Raw genomic sequence first — 24792 nt, forward strand, 5'->3', positions numbered from 1 at the left:
CAACAGGATCCGCGAATTATTAAACCAAGAGAAATAAAAGAATAAATAGTTGTTTAGGGAAGTAAATAAATGGAAGGTACAAACATTTTTCTGTTTTAATTATTTTTTATTGGCGATATCCACCTTGATAGCTGTAATGATAACTTGTTATCGTTTGGATAGATATTTGAAAGAAGTGGTGGCAGAGAAGAATAAAGAAGGATTGATTTGGTTAGTGTGAATGTGATGTAGAAGAGAAATAATAAAGAAATATTGATGGCGAGCTTAAGCTCCCTGTGTGTTCAGTGGAGAATTCATGGGCATGGGCATGGGCATGGCCCCCGAGGTTCAGAACTCCGCAAAGCCATCTCCACGCTTGACCTGACGCTACAGCCGGAGGAGGTTGGTAGCCGTCAGAAACTTATAAACTCGTCCCTTCTCCTCAAAGCCTGCATCAGGTCTGGTAACTTGGAGCTTGGTAAACTCCTTCACCACAAGTTGATTCACTCTCGACTCCCCCTCGACTCTCTTCTTCTCAACTCTCTAATTAGCCTCTACTCTAAATGCGGGGACTGGCAAAGCGCGCTTTCAATATTCCAAGGCATGGGCGATAACAGAGACTTGGTCTCCTGGAGTTCTCTCATCTCCTGTTTTTCAAATAACTCCATGCACTCCCAAGCCCTTCTTACCTTTCTTCACATGCTCCAATTCGGGATTTTTCCCAACGAATATTGCTTTACCGCCTCAATTCGATCTTCTTCCAATGCTCGATATTTTTCTATTGGCCTTGTAATCTTTGGCTTTTTATTCAAGACCGGATACTTTGATTCTCATGTCTGTGTTGGTTGTGCCTTAATAGATATGTTTGCCAAAGGCAGTGCTGATATCCACTCAGCACGCATGGTGTTTGACAAAATGCGGGACAAAAACCTTGTCACTTGGACTTTGATGATTACTAGATATGCTCAACATGGTTTTCTGAGCGATGCAATTGATTTATTCTGCAGTCTGTTGGTAAGTGAGCACACACCTGATAGGTTTACTCTAACCAGTCTCTTATCGGCCTGCGTGGAGATGGGATTCTTCTCACTTGGTAAGCAATTGCATTCTTGGGTTATCCGGTCTGAACTGGCTTCAGATGTCTGTGTGGGTTGTACTCTGGTGGACATGTATGCAAAATGTGCAGCAGATGGATCAGTAGAAAATTCTAGGAAAGTATTTGATAGCATGCCTCTTCATAATGTTATGTCTTGGACTGCTCTCATCTCTGGCTATGTACAGGGCAGAAAAGAGCAGGAAGCCATGGAGCTGTTTTGTAACATGCTTCATGGTCATGTTGCACCAAATTGCTTCACATTCTCCAGCGTCCTCAAAGCTTGTGCAAATCTTCCTGATTTTAGCTTCGGCAAACAACTGCATGGTCAGACAATTAAACTGGGCCTTTCCGCAATTAATTGTGTGGGGAATTCTCTTGTTAACATGTATGCAAGGTCTGGAAGTACGGATTGTGCTCGAAAAGCTTTCAATATCTTATTTGAAAAGAATTTATTTTCGTGCAGTACAGCTATTGATGCACATGCAAAAGCATTGGATTCTGATGAGTCTTTTAACCATGATATTGAGAACGTTGCTGTTGGAGCTGGTTCTTTTACATATGCATGCCTCTTAAGTGGCGCAGCCTGTTTAGGTACAATCGGTAGGGGTGAACAAATTCATGCCCTCATAGTGAAGTCAGGGTTCGGAACCGATTTATGCATTAATAATGCTTTAATCTCTATGTATTCCAAGTGCGGAATCAAAGAAGCTGCTTTGCAGGTCTTTGATGACATGGGGCATCGCAATGTAATAACTTGGACCTCTATTATAAGTGCTTTGGCAAAACATGGATTTGCTACAAAAGCTTTAGAATTGTTCTATGAAATGCTTGAAATAGGTGTAAAGCCTAATGAGGTCACTTATATTGCGGTTTTATCAGCCTGTAGTCACGTTGGTTTGATTGATGAGGCTTGGAAACACTTCAATTCTATGCATTATAATTATGGTATCAGTCCAAGGATGGAACATTATGCATGTATGGTTGATTTGCTTGGTCGATCTGGATTGCTTGTAGAAGCTATTGAATTTATTACTTCAATGCCTTTTGATGCTGATGCATTGGTATGGCGTACGTTTCTTGGTTCTTGTCGGGTTCATCGTAATACCAAACTTGGAGAGCATGCTGCAAAAATTATTCTTGAGCGGGAACCTCATGATCCAGCTACCTATATATTATTGTCAAACTTGTATGCGTCAGAAGGGAGGTGGGATGATGTAGCAGCAATAAGAAAATGCATGAAACAGAAAAAATTGATAAAAGAAACAGGTTATAGCTGGATTGAAATCGACAACCAGATACACAAATTCCACGTAGGGGATACTTCACACCCCCAGGCTAAAATGATATATGATGAACTTGATGAATTGGCTTTAAAAATAAAGAACTTGGGTTATATCCCAAATACAGATTTTGTTCTTCACGATGTGGAGGATGAACAGAAGGATCACTATCTGTTTCAACACAGTGAAAAAATTGCTGTGGCATTTGCTCTTATAAGTACCCCGAAACCAAAACCTATTAGAATATTTAAAAATCTTCGAGTTTGTGGGGACTGCCATACGGCAATGAAGTATATATCAATAGTTACTGGAAGAGAGATAGTAGTCAGAGATGCATACCGGTTTCATCATGTCAAGAATGGGATATGCTCTTGCAATGACTATTGGTAAATGATTCTATATGCATTCGATATTGGTTAAACTTGGAAATTTGAAGTACAAGGAAACTTGAACCCACAAGCCAATTGCTATTTTTAGAGGCATCTGTTTATCCATCTTTATTCTTTTCATGATAAGGCTAGATGCAGCGTGTACGATATACCATTTTCTTGTTTACCGTGGAGGTTATTCCCTCCACATATTATTCTAAAGTAGCCATATCCTCTTCTCTTTTTTTCTTTTCTTTACTTCTCAAAATGCCATGTCATCATCCCCCCTCACACATTATTGATCTAAAGGCCATCATGGATATGATTCAAAGTTGTAGGTTGAGAAATCGAGCTACTTGACTAATCTAATTGCAAGGCAAAACCGTAAACGCATGTTGATGACTACTTATGCTACTATTGTGTACTAACAACTTTGAACATCTTCCTTCCTTTTTAGCAGAGTTTTTTTTAATGAAAATGATATAATTTTATACCAATTTTATCAAAATAGGTAGATTATAACAAAATTACCACTTTTTGGTAAGTAGTATTTGGCAGGTATGACTTTTTGTACATAAGTGGTATTCGATGCTCATGATTTCTTACTAAATACAAAGAAGTCGCGCACACAAGACAAATTTGAATTTCAAAATATGATACTATCAAGTTGTCTTCGTAGAAGATGACATTCAATTTTTCTAGAAATAAGTAATTCAAGAGATGGTGAGTTTAACTCAAAACCAGAACATTGAAGTTGTATGTCCAGAGGACGAGTTTCATTTTTCTTTTTTTCAAATTCGAAGTGATAGTGTGCATGACTATAGCTCAAAACCGTTCCATATTGAAATCGTGTGCAGAAAACGAGTTTCAATTTCTTTTAAATTAGAATTTGTGCCTTGTTTGCATGCCTTTTGCTCACTGTAAGTGAGTGTTGCAATTCTCTCTCCCCCTAATCTCACTATAGATGTTTCTTCATTCTCATTCCCCTTTTCAATTTTTCCTTACCTCATTTTCCTACTTCAAATTCGATTTTCAATTCATCATTACCGCATTCCCTTTTTCACTCCATCATATTCAGTAATGGGACGCAAAGGCCACATGTCGCCGCTCGTTCTAGACGAGGGAGGTATTGTCGAAGTTGTCGGATTTGATGGCCAGACGTCGCTCAGGGTCCACGCAGAAAACAACGTAGGGCTTCAGATCATTGTTCTTCCAGCTGCAGACAGACATTCCTTTGCAGTTTAAAAATCCAAAGGCAAAGAATCGCAGAAAGAGATGTCGTTAGATACTAGTCACTGGTTTCGCATGGTTTAATATAGTCAATGCTGCAATTGCACTTGGAGTGTAGTCCACATAAGATCTCGAAGTTTGTTGTGGAAGGTTGTGCTTTGTTCTCTCTGAAGGCAATAGAAGCTTGACAAACTTTTGTGCTGCAATTATTTGTTCTTCTCGACAACCACTATCATGTATTAAACCACTGTAATATGTAACAAAAAAACATGTCAACTATTCCAACAAAAAAACATCCCTCAGATAATAAATTCTCAACTTGAAACATTTAAACTCTTATTTATTTTTTCCTAATTGAAAGTAATTGACATTCATTCTTACTTGAGCAACAAGGCTAAGTTTGCCGGTTTGCAAGATTGAAAGAGTGCTTCAGGAATAATGGCCTTGTCCAAAAAAATATTGGGAAGTGACATGTACTGTATCTTAGCATTGTACCGAACGTACCATTCTGTCAATATATGGGCACGATATGCAACAACACAGGGTAATCGTGCAAGCTGCAGCTCCACAGCAACGGTTCCAGATGTGCATAAAGCAACTCTACTTGCCTACGACGTAGTTTATTTAAATTAGCTATGAAATACATAGGGGACTAGGAAACAAAACGAAATGGCCAAGCTCAAGCAATTTGGACATAATCACTGGCGAACATTTTGGAAAATCAACAGTTATAATGTCATTGCAAGTTTATATTCAGAACTCAAGCAAGAATCTCTAAGCATTCTATAATGGAGGACTTGTGGGACAAGGGGGCTTACACTAAAAGCATCATATCTTAGTTGTGTTGTTCCACCTGAAATCAATATAACTGGCACAGGCCATCCATGAATAGCACCAGCTATAAAATTTTCCACATGCTCATTAGGTGCTACATGAATGACTGTCATCAAGTGTGGAACTGTGTCTTTCATCAGTTCCACAGTATCTGAAAAGATGGGAAGCATCCGACTGACTTCTTGTACTCTGCTTCCAGGAAGTAAGCTAATCACAGTGGCTCCTTTTGAAGTTAAAATTAATGTGAGAATAAAGCAAATATGACTTCAAAGTTAGACAAAATAGCACAAAAAATATCCAAAAGATGGTGTTCATATGACTTTTCTTTTTAAGCTATAACTTCTGCTCCAATGTCAAGAATTTGGGGCATTATGCTAAAGGAAATATCCACAGAGCAAGAAAGAAAAATCATTAAACTAACGGAATGTTAAACATCTGCTCATACAAAAGTACCAAAAAGTCAGAAACTATAATTTAGCAAACTTTAGTTAAATATGTGAAGTTCTTGAATTTCATTTTGTTAGAAGTACCTGCTGGCACTGCATACTTATTTCGGAAATCTTCAGCATTGCCTTTTGCCCTCCATTCATGAATCGTGGACTTGTTTCTCTGGAAATATAAGCTATGCAAAATTAAGGGAAAGCAAATCGAGAAATTTGGATTACGTCATATATAATAAGGATGAAGAAGGACAACTTTTGTTACACATCAAGATATCAAAGAGAGATGAGAGAACTACTTTAATAAGTTTTTCATGGGTAAGGATCAGGATGAGATATGGAAGAATAGAAATCCAAAGGTCAAACAAAATTTTGCCTCTTATTGTATAAGAGGTAAGAATAAAAAATAACATAATAATCCATAAAATCTCTAATGCATACAAGCATCACAACAACGCTAAGAATTGTCAAATATCCCAAGCTCATACCAAATTCAATTCCAGAACATCTTCCAAGACCGGATGCCCAACAGCTGTTGCGTGCAATCCATTCAATCTACATATTCTGTCTTCATTTGGAAGTATGCACAATAGATGATCCACAAATTCTGCTAGTCCTCTAAGTCTTGCTTCACCTCCTTTCCATGCCCAGAATGATGGTGCTACATAGTGAAAGTGTGATGGAAAATCCATATTTTTCTGAATGTATCTAGCTGCAAAAGACATTCCCCATTTTCATACAACATAATTCTAAAACCAAAAAGATGCAGAAGATATTCCAGCAAGGAGAGTGCATCAGTAGTACCTCTAAGTTGTTTCAAGAACCGAAAAGAAAAGCCCTTAGAATCAACCGTTAATACAACATGAGGTTCAAATAGAACAGCTGCTTCAACTGTTTCCTTCAGTTTTAGCTGAAAATTAACAACACCACATGGATTTCACATGTGTAACAGGTAAAATTTCATATACAGATGCTTCAAATGTAATTCAGAAATGTGGCAAAAGTTATCAGATAGATATCCCTAGAATAATAAAAGTTGAAAATGAATCAAGGAATAACAAACATTTCCATCATAGCTATAAGTTGTTTAGCACCCATGTTGAAAATGATATAAGAAAGACACTTAATGAACACTTTGAATGCTCCTATCTGTGTTTAACACTACTTTGGTTTTCTAAACTTTTATTAATATATAAATATAAATGGAAATGTCTCATCAAGTTAATTGCCGTTGCATTTCACTATTTCCACAAATGATTCATACTTGGTTAAAATAAACCAATTATCTTTTCTGATTTAACATATGTGACCATGTTGATTTGAAGCTGATTTTATATGTTACAATAGTATTGTAGCAGTGTTGTGTCCTATTTGCAATCCGCGCGAGTAACCTCTTTTTCAGGTAGCAACCAGGTACCCTGTTCTTCATCCAAAGACTTTAGCTGTAACATATTGCACAAATTCTAAAAATTTTGGTGGAAAACAAAAGGAAAACCCAGCTTCTGTTCCAGTCTAGAAATCACACTAATTACTAACATCTTATAAACAAAGCACTTACTCTGATTCTATACAGATGAGGCAAAAGCTCCCAAAGCCCCATTACCGAAATATCTTCCATAGAAAATAGAGACTTCAACCCTTCACTTGCCATCTTAGCCCTGAAATTGATAAAACATTAAATTTATACCTAGGAAGCAAATTTCCTCAGAGATGTGTTCTTTACTAAAATAAACTTATAGTCTCTCATCTCTTCTATTTTATCACTTTGGTATCCTATTTTAACTTTTTTTTAACCAGAGTGTCACGAACCCAAAAATTCTTGGTCGAAAATCAATTACTAATCTCTCAAAGGACCATAAGATCATTTAAAAATACAAACCTCTCTAAATAGATATTTTTCAATACATACATTTTTGAAAATTGAACCTCTCATCACACACTTAAAAGCACAAGATTATAGAACAATCATATCACATAATGTTGGTTTACTATCGGGTCTCCAAACTAATCATTTTTCTAGGGTACATTTGTAACATTAATATTAATCTTGACTGGCACAACAAGCATTGGTGCAAATGGTGTGACGTCACATGTCACCAAATTTACCATTATAAAATGATGAAATAATTATCTTGCGACCACAACATCAATGTAAAATTTTTCAAACTTAACAAAGCATATCCAAACCCACAAAATAAACCGAGACTTCGAGTGTATTTCAGCGTATACTTGTGATAGAATGAAAAAAGAAGTTGACATGCCCACCAACACCAGCAAAGCGAAGAGGGAAAGGGGAGAAAAGTCGAAGCGAAGCCATTAGGCGAGAAGCGATGGAATCTCCAGAAACTTCACCGGCAACAAGAAAAACCCTCAGTTCTCCATCTCTGGCAGCCATGTCTATTGGAGCTTTGGAAGAAGAAAATGAGAACCACTGCACACTCACGATCATTGGATTAGGGTTTCGATTCCATTTCCTTCTGATCAAAGCTTTTGCTCCCAACGAAATCGCAGGAATCCAATTAGAGAGCATGATGCGCTGCGCAGGTTAGCTTGCCTTGAAGCGCCAGTCAAACTGTCGTTAGATGACGGCACCGCAGCGTGTACGGATACGGGTATTGGTGGAGTTCTTACATTTATAATCGATACATAAAAATTTTAATAAATTATTTTTAAGGATAGTTATTTATTGGATTAAATATATTTTTGGTGTTAAATGTAAAATTGGAATTTTATTTGACACCTAACCTTATAAACTTATAAAGCAACAAGTTCCTTAACATGTACTGTATACATGACAAAATAAATTAAATTAAAATTTTCAAAAAATGTGCACCGGTTGTTATCATATATTTTCATTTTATTTTTCTTTCACTTTCCTCTCTATTTCTCATAGCAACCACCATTTTCATCTTCTTCGCATATCAACCTCCTTTGCTTCATCGTCCTCGTCATTCTCCAATTCCACTTTCTCTGTAGAAAGAAAGATTGAACATAGAGCTATTTTATTTCTTTGACATATCTTCGTTAGGTGTTTATCGAACTATTACAGTGGTGTGGGCTTTGACAGTTGGGGCTCATAAAGCTTTCTTTAATTCAGCTAATTAAGTTATCGTTGTTAACTTTACGGGATCATGATTGAAATAAATAAATAAAAATTAATGTTTATTTAATAAAGACTTATATCATTTTTATTGAGTGATTTCAATTTTTAAAATTTGAGATTATAACAACATTTTTAATAAAAGCTCTTAATATAGAATAAACAATTTTAGGGATAAAGACGTGATTATGATCTCATCATATTAATCATTGTATGATCTATAATATATGTTGTCCATATCGATCCAAATATTCTACTTATTAAATTCATTAAATAGATATATCTTTTAATAATATGTCTCTAATTAATATATTTTTTATTTAAATCATATAATACACTAAAATTGATCTGTCTTCTAAAAATATGTGTCTAATTAATATATTTTTTATTTAAACAATATAACACACTGAAATTGATACTTATTTTTTTATACATAAATATCATATTTCCTTACTTGTTTGAGTGTTAAATTTTCTTTATAAGTGGATCTTTTCTAACTTTTCAATGGTTAGAAATATACGTATGGATTCTTCTATCCAATCATCTCTTGCCACGTATCTAAAGGTTACATTCCAAATTTCGATAAGAACACATGTGAATAGTAAAAGTCAAAATAAACTTTATAAAAGATATTAATTATTACATATCACAATCAAATATTAAAACAAATTTATCAAAAATATGAATGAAGTCGATTCTTAGTAGTGGTTATTGTTGTGTGCGGGACAATGTTTCGTTGGGCTGAATTGATGCAGCAATTCTTACGTTAATTCAGTTGCAACTTCATGTGGAGGAGTTGTTTCTTTTGTTTAGCGGGATGGTCCGGGTGTAGATGTGTTGGTGTTATTGGTTGGAGATGTGTTGCGGTGTGTAGGTTTTGGTAGAGTCTAGGTTTAGCGGTGCTGGATAAACATTGTTGGTTTGAAGAACATGTCTTCTTACTAATAAAAAAAATCATAATTTTAACTCGCATATTACACTTCGGTTCCAGCAAAACCGAAGCGTATCAAAATACGGTGACAGTTTCGTAATATTTAGAACACTATATGCCTCGGTTGTCAAGTAACCAAGGTCTAAAAGAAATACTGTCTCGGTTATCAGGGTGAATCGAAGCATAAACCTCAAAAATATTATATTAATTAAGTCTTTTTTCTGGTGGTGGCAGAGATACTGCCTCGGTTGTCAGGAAGACCGAGGCATACAAGCCTTTACAGCCTCGGGGCAAGAGGGACACCGAGGTATAAAAGCCTTTCTTATATGCGAAGGAGGTAACTTTCCCCCAAATGTTCATATAAGAAAACCTAGTGAGACTGCCTTCTTTCTCGCGTCCGTTCTGACTTCACATAATCAATGGAAATAGTTCCACTCTTTAACAACTGCTTCACCAAATTGTGTCTCAATTGTTGTATATGTATATTCTTTCCATTGTAATTCTTGTTTTTTTAGCTATAGTTATTTCCGATTGGCAATCACAATGTATTGATACTGATGAGGTTGGTTTCATTCCTAGTGGAATGTTCACTAAGGTGTTTTTCAACCACTCAGCCTCCTTATCAGCTATCTCAAGAGCAACAAACTCAGATTCCATTGTTGATCTTGCAATAATTTTTTGTTTGTCTGATCTCCATGTAATTGCACCACCCCCAAGTGTGAATACATAACCACTAGTGAATTTTGTCTCATATGAATCAGAGATTCAGTTAGCATCATTGTACCCTTCTAGTACAACGGAAAATCCACTATAGTCAATGGCATAATCCATTAAACCTCTTAAGTATCTCATAATCCTAGCAAGTGCATCACAATGTTTCTGATTTGGACATTGAGTGTACCTACTCAGTCTACCTACTGCATAATCAATATCAGGTCTAGAAAAGCTCATCAAGTGTAATAAGCTCCCGATTATTGTGGCATATTGAGGCTGAGAAATGGATTCTCCTTTGTTTTACATTAATTTAGAATTAACATCATAAGGGGTACTCATTGGTTTAAACTCATGAAACCCAAACTTCTTAAGAAGTTTCTCAATGTATTGTTCTTGGGATGCTAATACATTATCTCCCTTCCTTATGATTCTAATACCTAAAATCACATTGGCTACATCCATTTATTTCATTTCAAAATTTGATCCTAGAAACAATTTAGTTCTAGCGACAATCTCTACTTTCAAATTTAGAATACTATAAATATCATTAGGTGAAAAGCCAAATTTATTTCTTTGAGTAATTAAGTAACATTACCTACACTCATATTGTTTTTAAATGAGAACTGTCATTCAATAATCAACCTGAAGATTCATACCACATCAATTCACAACCCACATGTACCCATCCAAATCTAATATGTCTGAGAACCTTAAAACACTTTATATCCACGAAAAATCATATAACAACAATTAACGAAATTTTTGAAATTAGTTTGAATAGCATTGAACAGCTTTAATAAAAATCTGCTCGCCAAAAGTTAAATCCCTCAAAGCTTGTAATATCATAAGTAAGGTCAAACAGTGTTAGGCTCAGTTCCCATGTCAAGAAAATCACATAATTAATAGCAATTACTAACTCAGAGAACTCTAATTAGCTCATCTAGAATACAAATCAATCTCAATTATGTCAACACGTGATTTTGTCACAATGATAAGATCAATAATCTAATTACAAAGTAACTCACGTTCATACCAGCCAATTTAACGAAGATTTTGCAATCTAAACAGAACAGGACAACAAATTACAAATTCTATCATCTAACAACCATCACATACTGCTTACATAAAGTATTTTAACTCATTCAACTAGTCAAAACCAAGTTCATTCAGCTTTGAATCCCATAACTCAACATTCCCTAAATTTATACCTATTTCAACTACATTAAACATTGATGAACATTTTAAAACTAATTTATGCAAACTGAGTAACAATAACAATCGTGTATGTTCTCATTTTATGCATTTCTAGTTACTTCTAGTGTTACAAACTCATAATTTCTATTACGACTTTTATAGGTCAAACTACCCAACCATTAGCACTTTTAGGGTGTTAGATACCTGGTTCATTCAAGCTATACTAATTATGGTAAACTTATTCAAGTGAGTTATTAATGCAAAACCATATTACCCAACATGAACTTTCTTTCTCAACATGCATTTCCCGAAAAAATTCAGCTAGTTTAATGTTTATTCCAAAAACTAACATATAGAATTACTTAAGTTGTCAAACATGAATTAATCACCCAAAATTGCTCTTATAAGTTATCCCTTGCTTACTGAAATTCCTTGTTAAGCATTGCAACAAAACATAACCCCACATTTCAATTTAAATCAAACTTTCATCCTCAACCCTAGTGTAGCAACCTAATACCATCATATTTAATCTTGGATCACCGAGTAATATAACTTAATTTCACATAGTCGGCGTACAATCTTATATTCAGATACACTTTATTAACTCAAACGTTTAAAGTAATTCAGTTTATACCCATCATTCTAGCATTAACTCAAACATTCAGCCACACATTTCATGATCGGGATTCGTACTCAAAAGGAAAAACAGTATTTTTAGATATTTAAACAAGCAAACATAAGTTTAACTCCCCATACCTTTTTAGTTTTGGACACTAACGAGATCGGAAACCATAGGACTAAGATTTCAATCTCTTGTGTCTATATATTGATGTATAAGTCCTAAAGGATTTATCCGCAGTGTATTGCGCAAGTCTTCCAAGATACAATCGAAATTTCTTGAAAGTATTCGAGGATTTCAGAACTAGCAAAAAAACTCTATATGAGTTTATACCCATAATATAGGATTTAGAAATAACAAAGATAGAAGAAGAAATTTTGTTCAAAATAGAAGAGAAAGCTTAATTTTTTGTGTGTATTTTGGAACAGAGGAAAAGCTCTATTTATAGAGCTAGGTGCAAAAATAACCGTTGTCAAAACGTTACCAAGAATTAAAACGTTGTACTCATGAATGCACTTAATGAACATTGGGTAATCGTTCTTTTACAATAGTAAAATAATATTATTACAACAAAGTAAAAAAAAAAGTGATATGTTTGTAAACTTTAAATATAAATCTTAATAAACTTAACATATATTTAAACGAAGTAAGATTTGACATGCTTATCACAAGATCCAATTTCATTTTATTAAATATATAAATTCATTTCATTTATACAATTTATTATAAACATAAAAAAGTTACTTAATAAGTGATTAAATAGTTAAATCTTTTTCATTAAAAATATTAATACAATCATAATTATCATTTTTTAAATATTTATACAATTTATTATAAACATAAAAAAGTTACTTAATAAGTGATTAAATAGTTAAATCTTTTTCATTAAAAATATTAATACAATCATAATTATCATTTTTTAAATATTTATCATTTTCATATATCTAAAGAAACATACAATGACTATGTTTAACATATATTATATATTGAGCTATGAATAACCTACTTCAAAGCATTAATTTAAATTAAGTATTCACTGAGTGATTACTTTCATGTAGTATACTAAACTATAAACTATGACTTCTTAAGCATAAACTCTCATACATTAATATATGTCAACTCATTAAAAGGCAACCTATGACTCTTTTCCAATCCCACTTACATGTTCAAGAATCATGAAATTTGATAACCACTAAGTTACATCGTGTTTTATCTTAACTAATTAATAAATTACATACACAATCCAAACAAATATAAAAATACTTAAAAAATATAAAATAATAATAGAGCATATATATCTTTCTATTATCCAAGTTTATTGAATTAGAAATGAATTATTTACTTTTACTTCTTTGTTTATTATTATTATTATTATTATTATTATTATTATTATTATTATTATTATTATCATTATTCCATATACATCTTTTTGAATCATAAAAATTATAAATTTCAAAACAATACAAATTAAAAAGAAAATTAAGAATTAAAGTAAGAACTTTAAATAAATAATTAGGCATGTGTCAATATATTACAAAGAATGATTTTGAAAATAATAAATTAAAGAATTGAACTAGCATATCATTGGAAATAAATAAAATAATAAAAATATAAATAAAATGAAAAGAAAAAATAATATATTATTAATAAAATAATTAAATAAATATAAATTAAAACATAAGATCAGTACATAACTAAAAGACAAGTACATGGATGTAAATTAAATTATATAAACATAAATTAACAAAAGAGACTCATCCATAAATTACAATAAATTTCAACTAATTCATGAGTGCCACCGAAAAATGTGTAACAAACAATTTTCAAGGATTAACAAATCAAAACAACCAAGGACAGTGAGAGCAATTTTATTGTCAATGCAAAACTTCGAAAGCCTGAAATTCTATAAAAAAATAAGTAAAAAGCAGAATATACAGCATATACGAATGTATATCGACAAAAATGATTTAAAAAGGCAGACTCAACCATTGTTGTATTTGCCGCGATCTCATAACAGCAATAAGGATGACAATTAATATCAATTGCCCCATTGCTTCATAAGTCTGTGTTTTTCCAAATATGATTTAGCTCTGTACAACAAAATAATTCATAATATTAAGCCAATCTGGCAGGTTAAACAGTTTCAAATAGAACTCGGCGCTCCAAGAGTTCTGATAAAACACCCCTCATTTTGTCAACAGAAATAGGTTTTAATATAAGGCCATCCATTCCAACCCTCATACAGGTCTCTTTTGTTACCCTTTTGGTGTTTCCAGTTAGAGCAACTATCAGTGGTCTATCTTGATGTTTCGTAAGCTTCTCATGTATACGTACTGCTAGTTCATAACCATCTAACCCTGTACAAACATCCATGAAGACCACTTCATGTTCCAGAGAAACAACACGAAGACATTCTTCACTCGAGCTTGCAGTGGTAACATCGCATCCTAAATGCATAAGAAGTCCCTTTGTTACTGTCCTGCTAACCCTGTACACAAGTTTCACCATCAGTTATAAGAATTAAAAACAAAACAATAAACTTCAATGGCTTGCTTTGCTTCCATTTTCACACACACGGCAATTCCACCAACCACCACTAAGCAATTTTAACTTTATTGAAAGTAGAAGGCGAATAACAAGAATAAGACTGCACATGATAAAATCATATTATATCTAGTCGAAAATGACACATTTTTTGCTTAGAATTTAATAGTTTTAGTAAACTCAGATTTTGGAATGTACCATAGTGGCAACAATTGAAATTCAAAGCATGAAACCAAAGAAGCCATAGGTAATCAGAAAACCATGCACAATGAAAAAGAAAGAAAACAGCAACTTAAATTGTTAGAGACATATTATTCTGGTCTATTCACCTAATGCTTAACCTTTTAGGAAGGTAAGTTTGTGATATATCAAACCTCTTCAATGCTTGCCCCCACAACCCCTTTATTCTAGATTAAGTTGAATATCAGTTCAAGGAAGTGAGTCTATGCATTGCACATGCTCAAAGTCCAAGTGGCTTCGGCAAAGAGATGTTTTAGAATTAGAAATATAACACCATTCATGTGAGTTTGTTTTGGCAGCAATGTTCAAAAAAATCTTGTAAACTACATCAATATATATATATATATATATATATATATATATATATATATATATATATATATATATATGTTGGAAGTCCCACATCGACTAGAGATAAGGCCAAATTATAATATATAAATGGGTGCAAGTTTTGTGGGGATGAGTTAGGTTTAAAGCCCACTTCCTAATATGGTTTCAGAGTCATGGTTGGAGCCTATCCTAGTGAGATCCATGCAGGGGGTATGTTGGAAGTCCCACATCGACTAAAGATAAGGCCAAATTATAATATATAATGTGGGGTTGAGTTAGGCTTAAAACCACTTTCTAATAATATATATACAAATTTTGAATGAAATGTTCAAATATGAAAGGTATATAAAAATATGGAAAATATGGAAGTAGGCATGTCATAGAGCGATTGCTACGGAGTGTCAGATTTAGCTATTGTAAAGAAGGACAAAATACTTTGAAGACCAGCACTAAGGTGGGTTTTAGAAATTTGAGTAAGCTTCACATTTTCCCCAAGAAATCATGATTCATGATTAATATTAACTCCATGCCCTAACAAACTAAGCCCGATTACAAAATTACTTTTAAAAGTTTACAAAAATATGTTACCAGAATTGAATATATGTAACCTCTAAATTGAACTTTTCTATCACTGATATGATGCTCTAAAGTCCTGAAGACTTTTAGAGCTTGTCAATTATAAATTTTAATAACATGAACTTTCATGAAAGACCAATGTACTTTGGATTAGAAACTGGCAATGCCATCATTCCTCAGCATCATGTTTTCAAAAACATAATTGGGTCCCGAGAAATTGGAGCCTGAGCTTAACGTGAATAATCAACTTAAGTTTACTATTCTATGATATTCCAAAAAAAATTTCAAACTTTTTGGAGCATCATATATCAGGATGTATGCATACAACCTATGCTGCAATTTTAATTCAGCTCATTAATCCTCGTTTCCAAAAATAAAAATGCTGAAATAATAGATACTTCAGGCCTATGGCTTTATCAAATAATAGATACTTTAGGCCTATTGCTTTATCAAATCCTACTCAGGTTTTATGCAAGGTAGAAACACATTCGACTGTATAGGTGTTGTTTCTAAAGGTATTGATTGGTTCAGTGGAATGGTTATACTAGGAGAAATAAATAAAGGAGGCAGTTATAACCTCCTGTTGTTGTATAACAGACTATATATATATATAGTCTGTGAGAGGCTGTTGTTAGTAGTTTTTTAGGAGTTTTGGAGGAAGATGGATTTGGGAAGAGTTAAGGTCCTCTCGAAACACCTTTGAGTTGGAGGAACATTGTTGTAATCCTGTCACATTGACAGAACAGTTTGGTTCTAAATAAAAGTCATTCAAGAACCTATCTTGAATGTCTTTGTAAATTCTGGTTGACCTATCAACTGGTAGCTGTCTTGAACGCATATGGTTAACACTAGAATGGACTCCAAATTTGAAAGTCTGGAAACCATGATTCAAGAACATAGAAGCGATAGACTTAAAGCAGAAAATGAGTAACTTGAACGTCTTCAAAGAATGGAGAATTTGATCCGTGGATTATCGGTAGTGGTGGAAAAGATCACCTGCAATTCAACACCTGGGTCTAATAATATTGACTTTTCGGCCCAAAAGACTATTGAAAAAGATCAAGCTGCAAAGTAAATGGAGGTTCACGGTGGTGCAAACTGGATATACCAATCTTTGCAGGGGAAGATGCTTTTGGTTGCACTTATAGATTGGACAGATATTTCCGTTTGCAAGAAGTCTCTGAAGTTGAAGCAGTGATGGTGGCTTTGGAAGAAAAAGCTTTAAATTGGTTTCAATGGTTGGAATCTTGCAACCCATATCCCACTTGGGAATCTTTCAAGAAAGCAATTTACCAACCATGGCTGTTCCAGATTTTTCAAAACATTTTGTGATTGAGACTGATGCCTCTAGTAAGGGATTGGGTGTTGTTTTACTCCAAGAAAACAGGCCTTTAGCCTTTTGGAGTCAAGCACTGTCACAGAGGGCCCAAAACAAATCAGTATATGAAAGAGAATTGATGGTTGTGGTTCAAGCAGTACAAAAATGGAAGCATTATTTGCTGGGATCAAAAGAGTTTAAAGTTTTTGACTAAGCAGAAACTTTTGACAGCAGAAAACAGTTCAAATGGGCTTCAAAATTAATTGGCTTTGACTTTGAAATTCGATATAGGCCTGGGAGAGAGAATGCAGTGGCTGACGCGCTTTCCAGATATTCTTATTTTGGCACTATCTCTGAACTGCAACCACAAGATTGGGAAAACTGGGACATGAGATGCAAAAGGATACTAAGTTGAGTGCTGTCATTCATGGTTTAATGATAAATCCTCATGCTCATGCAAACTAAAAGTTGAAAAAGGGGCGGCTCTATTATCAGGGTAAACTAGTATTGCCTAAGCACTACTCTACAATTCCAATTATTCTTCAGGAGCTACATGAGTCACCTCTAGGAGGTCACAGTGGTTATTTTCGCACTCTCAAAAGGGTAGCGGGAGTCCTAAATTGGGAGGGCATGAGAAAGGACATAAAAACTTATGTGATGCAATGTGAAACATGCCAGCGAAACAAAACTGAAACCTTGGCTCCTGCTAGCTTATTGCAACCATTACCGGTACTCAAGTATGGTCTGACATCTCCATGGATTTTATTGGGGAACTGCACACCAAAGCAAAAGGAAAAGATACCACTTTTGTGGTAGTATACAGACTTACTAAATATGCTCACTTCTTTGCTTTATTTCATCCCTATCAGAATTTGTTAATGAAGTGGTCAAATTACATGAGTTTCCTTCCTCCATAGTTTCAGTCCGAGACCAATTATTCCTCAGTCAGTTTTGGAAGTAGACTTTTAAACAGGCTGGGACTAAATTAAAGTATAGCGTTGTCTATCACCCCAATTGGATGGCCAAACTGAAGTTGTAAATCGCTGTCTAGAAATGTATTTAAGGGGCATGACAAGTACTCAACCCAAACATTGGCCCACGTGGCTACTTTGGGCTGAATTTTGGTTCAACACCAACTAAGTGCCTCTTCTCACATGACACCATTTAAGGCTCTAAATGGACGTGATCCCCCTCTAGTTTTGAAGGGCACAACCATTCCACCCAAGGTAGAAAGCGTAAATCAGATGCAAGAAGCAAAGATGTGACTTTAAAAGCATTAAAAGATAACTTGTGCAAAGCACAAACCAGAATTGGCTTCAAGCCAACAAGCATAGGAGGGATGTGGTTTAGAATGAAGGAGATTGGGTTTTTCTAAAGATCCAACCATATAAATTCAAATCCTTGGCAACAAAACCTAATGAAAAGCTAAACTCTTGCTATTATGATCCTTATCAGGTGGTGGAACACATTGGCCAAGTCGCTTACAAGTTGCACACAGTCACATTCATCCAGTCTTTCATGTTTCCTTGCTCAAGCCAGCAGTTAAAGATGTGCCTTCCTCTCAGCCCTTACCCCCAATGCTATCTGAAGAATATATGCTGGAAGTCATTCCAGAAAAGTTGCTAGATACACACATTAATTCTACAAGTGAATTAGAAGTGTGGCTCAAATGGAAAAAGCTTCCGGAGATTGAGAACAGTTGGGAGTCTTCTGCTGCTATCATCAAAGTTACCAATTGGAAGTGTTGAAATGTAATGTTTTTGTTTTATTATTATTCGTGTATGGGAACCCAACTTTAGGGTTAGGTTTAGGGCAGTGCATTGACCCTTTGTATTCTGCCCCTAAGTACTCTATATATAAACAGTAGTAAAACTGTAACAGTGTAAGAATTTATTCACTGTTTTACTTCTCTAAATTTCTTCAAGTAATTCCCTGGCAAATTAGACGTAGATGGCTTAATTGTAAGGAGAACAATAGACATGATTTTACATTTAACTTATATAGGAAGTGTAATCCGTATAGGCCCTCATGGTGGGATAATGTTCCAGAATTTCTTAATCCAAAGTTTTCTAGAGATAAATTTGCTCTACCTTGTTTTGTTTCATAAGGGGTTTTGACTTTGCCCTCACTTTTTTCGTATAGTTTCTCTTTAATGATATTCAGGGGTGGCTGCAAATAATTGATGTTTCTGACGCCAATAAGTTGCGATAGTAAACAACATAGTGATGCAATAGCACCAACCTTTTTATTTAAAAAATTGAAAAAAAAGAAACTCAGTAGTAAGTTAATGACATAGAAACAAATTTCAGAACTAAAGGTACGAAAATAAAGTTGTCACTGACCCATTGTCATCCATGACAAGAACCTTGAGCCCAGCAAAGTTTGTACGTCCATGAACATGATTTCCCGGAACTTTAGGTACAAAAGGTAGCTTAAGTTCATTTGATCGGTCTGGGATTCCAAGTTTTACAATAAACGTGGCTGTACATCCTTTACCAATACCTTCACTTTCAATCCAAATATGCCCTTCCATAAGATTTACAAACCTGTTCATAATCAACGGAAAAAACTCAGGAATTCTAAAAAGAACCTAATTCCAATTGGACAATATTCTAAGGAATAGTAAATACAGCAAGTGCTTCACATCCAAGTTTAAGGTGGTAAACTGACAAGAATATAGTACCTCCTACAAATTGCCAGGCCAAGTCCACTTCCAGCAGGATTTCTTGTTGCTAAAGATTGGTTTTGTGCAAACTTGCTGAATAACTTTGGGATGTCCTGTGGATTGATTCCTGATCCTGAATCTTTTACCTATAATTTATGTAACACTTATACTCCATATTTGAGTCGGATAACAGAAGACACAATACCCCAAGGTAAAATATTAATAACTAAGCTTGAAGAAACCAACCTGTACTCGCAAATAAAAGTGGCTATCACTTGGCACTGGAAGAAAGTCAGGAATTCTAGGATCCCTAAAGGATTCAGGCTTTGCAATGAAAGCAGTTACGGAAATGCAGCCCTCTTTTGAGAACTTAACAGCATTACCAACAACATTCAGAATAGTTTGCATGAGACGTTTTTCATCACCAATGGCATACGTTGGCAAATCTGAAGCTAAATGTGAAGTGAGTGATAACTTTTTAACAGATGCAACAGGCTTAATCAAGTTAAGGACCTGCAAGCAGAATAAAAGCTCCGACAACATTAGCTTTTAACATGAAGTCAGACAAATTAAATGGAATTTCAGAATTTAGCATGAAGAATTCACCTCTCTGAACAAAGAATGAAGGTTAAATGTTGCTTCTTCAAGTTGAAGACTGCCATCTTCAAGCCGTGAAAGATCCAAAACATCATTGATGAGGGTAGCCAGCAAATTACTGCTTTTCAATATTGTCTCCACCATTAGACGTTGCTCTGCTGTCAAATCTGTTTCCTGTAGTAATGAAGAGAGTGCAATAACTGCATGCATGGGAGTTCTCATCTCGTGGTTCATAACAGCTAAAAAGTCATTCCGAGCACGAATTGCAGTTTCTGCTTCTCTTCTTGCCAGATCCAGTGCAACATTCTGCTCCATGAGTTGATCCCTTGCCCTCATTGACTCTTCCAGGATTGCAGCATGTGAAAGAGCGACAGCTACCTAATGTAGTAGACAATTGTCAAAAGCAATTGAAGGCATAATCAAACGAAAGACTAATTCAGAAAAAGAAACTGATGGTTCCCACATCATATATTTTTATGCAAATGATTCATTAAACCGTAGTACATCATTTAATCTTCTGATGGTTTCTTTACCATAACTAGCTTTTGTGCAAAGCAGGCACACATTCATATAAATTTATCCAAAATTGTTTGAAAGAAAGAAAGAGTTTTATCATTTATAGAAATACAGAAACATAACAAATTGAACTTAAGAGAATTGATACATGAAACAAATAACTTAAGCTCATTTATTAGAAATAATAACATACAGATATAAAAAAATAACTTTTTCACAATTCCAAAATTTAGTAATTTAGCTACAAAGTAATGAATGAAAAATATATAGATGTAAAATAATTGGTTTCAATTAAAATGAAAGGCATGTAAGATGGAAATAAACTGTGAGAGAAACGTAACTGAATAAAATGGAAAATTGCTAACCTGGTCAGCAACTACCTCAACCAATTCTAACTCATGCACATGCCATTGTCTAGCGCTATCTGATGGAAGCATCAAAACCATCAAAGCATAATTTCTAGTTGAAACCTCAGGCCAATCATATATTTGGAAATTAGAAAGATGTAGGAGAGGAACTCGAACAGCTACAACTGCCCCAGGCATGTATTTTCCTGCATAAGGTCGTAATCTAGCAACTGGACAATTATGCGAAATTTTTACTGCCCTGTTGCTACTAAATACTTGATTAATCACAGGAAGATGAATGGGTACCGTGAATCCAACTGGGTTCTGCTGTCGCAGTGTGTAAGAGAGCTGAAGCTCTAACCCAGTTCGTGTTGGCATCCATAAGGCACATTCCTCTAGTGCCAAAGTTCTACCCAGCTCAATAAGAGTCGTTTTCAGTATTGTGTGTCTATCAAGAGTGCTTCTAATCTCATGAGTCAGCATCCTAACATGTCGACCAGTTTCTTCTTGTGTGCGAATCAGGCCCATTTCTCTATCAAGCTCGGCAGCCTTGTTCTTCAAAAATAATTCCCTTGTTTTAACACTTAATAAATCAGGAATAATATGTACAAGCATGAGGGCAGTTGCACACGATACCACAGCAGTTAAAACCTTAGCAGTGGTCATTACAATGGCCACAGTTCTTGAATGAATTCTAAAGGTCCATAAATTAATTAGATGTGTTGCTCCACATAAAACTATGAAAGCACCAAACTGAACAAGGACCCATCTATATGGAAATACTGCTGATTTCTTAACAAAGTAGATAAGCTCCAAAGGGATTGAGAAATAAGCAAGGGCAATGAAGAAATCAGACATATATTGGTATTTCACCAATAAGTCATCAGCTGCCATTTGTGGGTCAATACAATTGCAGGATTCCATAGTGAATGAATCACCTCAGACAATTCTTCCCTTTCACATAACTACATTTAAAAGATGGAAAAAGTTAAGCATAAGATAGAATGGAACAGATCAAATCAACAATAACACTAGAGTGAGAAAAAAAAAACTACCATCAACTGAAAATTAATATCAGAATATTAAGTGCTGAAAACGAGTGAAATCAGACCTAACCAAACTTGACTTAGTTCGATACAAATGGAATAAGCTTGAAGTTTAACTCTAGTTCAATATGAACCTTTAGATTCAACTTGAACTCAACTCAAGTCAATCTAAACTTGTAATAATTTATACAAAATAAAATTAATATGAAACTATTTAAAAAATTGTTAGATAAATTTTATAATATAAAATGTATTATTTAATATACACACACATATATAAGACAAGTTGGTTCATAAACATTAAAGTCAAATGTACAAAAACTCAAGTTCAGCTTGTTTATTTGAAGAACTCAATGTTTAACTCACGTTGAACTCATTGGACTCATTCGTCAAATATGTAGTGCAGAACTCATCAAATGCAACAAGCGGGGCCCTTTTATTTCACAAAGCTCAGAGCTAGTCAGCTTACAAGAACATTTAGCATAAATGCACCAGTGAACCAGGTATTTGTATATACAAAACGTATTGCAAACATTCCCAAGTGGATGAAAAACGGAAGAGAGATGTGTAATCCTATGCATAGCAACTATGAGTAATATAAACTCCATTGAAACAATCATGATTAGAGAACTAGAAAGCAAGACGAAGCACTCTGAAGAAACCTACATAGGGCATCCTTGGAAGGAAGTTATTAACATGATTTAAGCTTAATTTGGATCTTATGGTGTTAGTCATAAGTGCTTAAGTACATATAGATGATATATTTTTTTTGTATTTTATTCTAGTAAAAGGGTTAAAGCACCCCCAAGTGCTCTATATATTAATTTATCTTTCTGATAAAAAAAATCCTATTCCGCAATGTGAATGTAAAGGCAGAGATAGAGCGTTCGAAATATGGTGTTACTGTGCAACCAATTACTGCAGAGAAGGGCCATAAAACCATGCCCTCTTTATTCCAACTGAAACCTTAAAATTATGAAGGGAGAGTGATACAGGGTGGAAAGACACACCTAGGGTCAATTAAAAGCAAGAAAAAGGTTGGTTATTCCAGAACATAAGAACCCCAGAGCCCAATTAGCAGTTATTTAGATTCAATTGAAGAAAATTAGAGGTAATTTGCAAAAACTAAGGCATGGGAATGAATGGATTGAAGGGAAATCGGGAGGAAGAGAGCATGAATTTAGGCATACAAAAAGAGTAGTGGGGTGGTGCGAATGATCGGTGTATGAACGCATTCAAGAGCAGGAACAGAGATGAAAATGAAACTTACATGAAATGGAATGCAACAGATGAGATGATGGATGGATGCAGACACAGAAGCAGAAGAGAGAAGAGCAGCAAATTGCTTAAATTAAATTGATAAAATATAAAATTATTATTTATTTTAATTTTAATGTTCGTTATTCCTATGGCGGTCAAGTTCAATGAATTGCATTCTGTAGAATAGCAGCTTACCAAATATGATGGAGACATCTCCCTGCAAGTCTCGGACAGTCAAGCCTCTGCACCATTTTTACCTTTCATTTTGACACAAATTATTACACTCTCTTAATTCTTATTTTATCATATTTGTAATCATCTATCTATAATATATAATGAAATTTATATCTTATTATTCACAATTCTTTTCTTAAAAAATTACTTATAATTATATAAAAATATAACTGTTAATTTCCTGTTACTGTTTTGTTTCTTAAAATTTTATATCTTATAGGTAAATTTTTCTACGACAACTTCGAAAAACTTTTATTATTCAATATTTTATTCATTACATAATAAATAATAATTAAAATAATTATTTTTTAATTATAGTATTTAATAATGACTTAATTTATTAATCTCTTAAAAACTAAAAAAAATATCGGTATTTTTGTCGGTAATAATAATAATAATATTTTAAAAAAATTACTTGAAAAGTGGTAAACAACTTTTAACATTGAAGATGATTCGTCTTGATGTCTATTTTGCAGACTAAAATATTTTATTATTATAATTAGGATTAAGAAAATATGGTGAGATAAATAGATAAGATAGGTATATATTTGTTTCAAAATATCATCTAAATCATATTACTCATTGTAATTTTCCAAAAATACAATTTAAAATTATATAATAGAATAATCATATTGAATAATATTACAGATCAGTCTTACATTAAAAGAGAAGTACGCTTGTGGCCGAACGACCTTACAGAAAGAACTAGAAACTTAAATTGTACAAGATAAACAATTCTGACCGAACGGTTTACAAAAGCCAACACCGAACGGTCATACAAAAGCAAAGTGAAAAGGTGATCGAACGATCACCTTACTATCAAACCGAACGATTCTACTATTCGGTCTTAACTTCTACCTCGACTAAGTTTTCTTTTTCCAGTGCTTCTTCCAGCAGCTCGTCTCCTTCTACTCACATCCACATGGATGATCATTGCAACACAAAGACAACCGAACGTACAAAACAGACAAGACAGAACGACATAGGGTAAGCTTATGTAAATTAATTCATGTATCAACATATATTTCACACAATTCAACCAAACAAGATAATTCATTAACTCATTCATGCAAAGCCTAATACTAGACTGACTGTCCGGACTGTATGAATTCTGTGTAGCTACGACGTTCTTGCACCCGGGTGATGTGGTAACTGGGATACCCTCAACAGCTGTCACCCGAGGTTAGTCCTATCTGTCCAAATTAACCATAAGAATTAGGACCTCCTACCATTCCCACACAGGACTTACCCTTCTCTACGTGAGAATGAGTAATCACGAAACATCAGGATGAATCGCCAGCTTAGCATGCCCACATTCATACTTTACCAAATTC

At 34.3% G+C, this 24792-nt stretch overlaps 3 protein-coding genes across 14 annotated transcripts; 1 reads left to right on the plus strand and 2 right to left on the minus strand.

Moving 5' to 3' along the window:
* The first annotated feature begins 228 nt into the window (after positions 1-228).
* Positions 229-2945, plus strand: LOC108338977 (pentatricopeptide repeat-containing protein At3g49170, chloroplastic). Of its 2 annotated transcripts, XM_052878291.1 has the most exons (2): positions 229-1460; positions 1539-2945. In XM_052878291.1, the coding sequence occupies exons 1-2, from the start codon at positions 256-258 to the stop codon at positions 2743-2745; spliced, it is 2412 nt and encodes an 803-aa protein (XP_052734251.1). In that variant the 5' UTR covers positions 229-255; the 3' UTR covers positions 2746-2945. The 2 variants fall into 2 exon arrangements, with proteins under 2 accessions (XP_052734251.1, XP_017431561.1); XM_017576072.2 differs by having other exon boundaries at positions 229-2945.
* Positions 2946-3766: 821 nt separating this feature from the next.
* Positions 3767-8048, minus strand: LOC108340228 (probable lipid-A-disaccharide synthase, mitochondrial). 6 transcript variants are annotated; one of them, XM_052878297.1, is made up of 9 exons: positions 7419-8048; positions 6786-6885; positions 6619-6669; positions 6032-6137; positions 5716-5939; positions 5318-5396; positions 4772-5010; positions 4335-4561; positions 3767-4200 (listed from the first exon to the last, which is right to left on the minus strand). In XM_052878297.1, exons 1-9 carry the CDS (start codon positions 7484-7486, stop codon positions 4005-4007), a joined length of 1290 nt encoding a protein of 429 aa, XP_052734257.1. In that variant the 5' UTR covers positions 7487-8048; the 3' UTR covers positions 3767-4004. The 6 variants fall into 6 exon arrangements, with proteins under 6 accessions (XP_052734257.1, XP_052734256.1, XP_052734255.1 ...); XM_052878296.1 differs by having other exon boundaries at positions 4458-4561; positions 7489-7871; XM_052878295.1 differs by having other exon boundaries at positions 7489-7869.
* Positions 8049-13751: 5703 nt separating this feature from the next.
* LOC108340226 (ethylene receptor) lies at positions 13752-23513 on the minus strand. 6 transcript variants are annotated; one of them, XM_052878294.1, is made up of 8 exons: positions 23420-23506; positions 21792-21883; positions 20913-21473; positions 20065-20433; positions 19705-19971; positions 19477-19604; positions 19136-19339; positions 13752-14273 (listed from the first exon to the last, which is right to left on the minus strand). In XM_052878294.1, the coding sequence occupies exons 2-8, from the start codon at positions 21840-21842 to the stop codon at positions 13919-13921; spliced, it is 1935 nt and encodes a 644-aa protein (XP_052734254.1). In that variant the 5' UTR covers positions 21843-21883; positions 23420-23506; the 3' UTR covers positions 13752-13918. The 6 variants fall into 6 exon arrangements, with proteins under 6 accessions (XP_052734254.1, XP_052734253.1, XP_017432934.1 ...); XM_052878293.1 differs by lacking the exon at positions 23420-23506 and adding an exon at positions 23235-23387; XM_017577445.2 differs by lacking the exon at positions 23420-23506 and adding exons at positions 22331-22397; positions 23235-23346 and having other exon boundaries at positions 20913-21883.
* Between the last annotated feature and the right edge of the window lie 1279 nt (positions 23514-24792).

Source organism: Vigna angularis, chromosome 5 (assembly GCF_016808095.1).
Source record: "Vigna angularis cultivar LongXiaoDou No.4 chromosome 5, ASM1680809v1, whole genome shotgun sequence".
NCBI lineage: Eukaryota > Viridiplantae > Streptophyta > Magnoliopsida > Fabales > Fabaceae > Vigna > Vigna angularis.

Bases quoted from the DNA above. Each gene is read 5' to 3' on its own strand.
- LOC108338977 (XM_017576072.2), top strand. From the start codon at position 256: ATGGCGAGCTTAAGCTCCCTGTGTGTTCAGTGGAGAATTCATGGGCAT.
- LOC108340228 (XM_052878295.1), bottom strand. From the start codon at position 7,757: ATGCTCTCTAATTGGATTCCTGCGATTTCGTTGGGAGCAAAAGCTTTG. The intron at 4,562-4,771 runs GTAAGCCCCCTT...ACTACGTCGTAG, and splicing joins TAAGATATGATGCTTTTAGT to GCAAGTAGAGTTGCTTTATG. The intron at 4,201-4,334 runs GTAAGAATGAAT...TACATATTACAG, and splicing joins AACTTAGCCTTGTTGCTCAA to TGGTTTAATACATGATAGTG.
- LOC108340226 (XM_017577446.2), bottom strand. From the start codon at position 21,842: ATGGAATCCTGCAATTGTATTGACCCACAAATGGCAGCTGATGACTTA. The intron at 19,972-20,064 runs GTGAATTCTTCA...TTCTGCTTGCAG, and splicing joins TTCATTCTTTGTTCAGAGAG to GTCCTTAACTTGATTAAGCC. The intron at 14,274-19,135 runs GTCAGTGACAAC...ACTTGTGTACAG, and splicing joins CTTGTCATGGATGACAATGG to GGTTAGCAGGACAGTAACAA.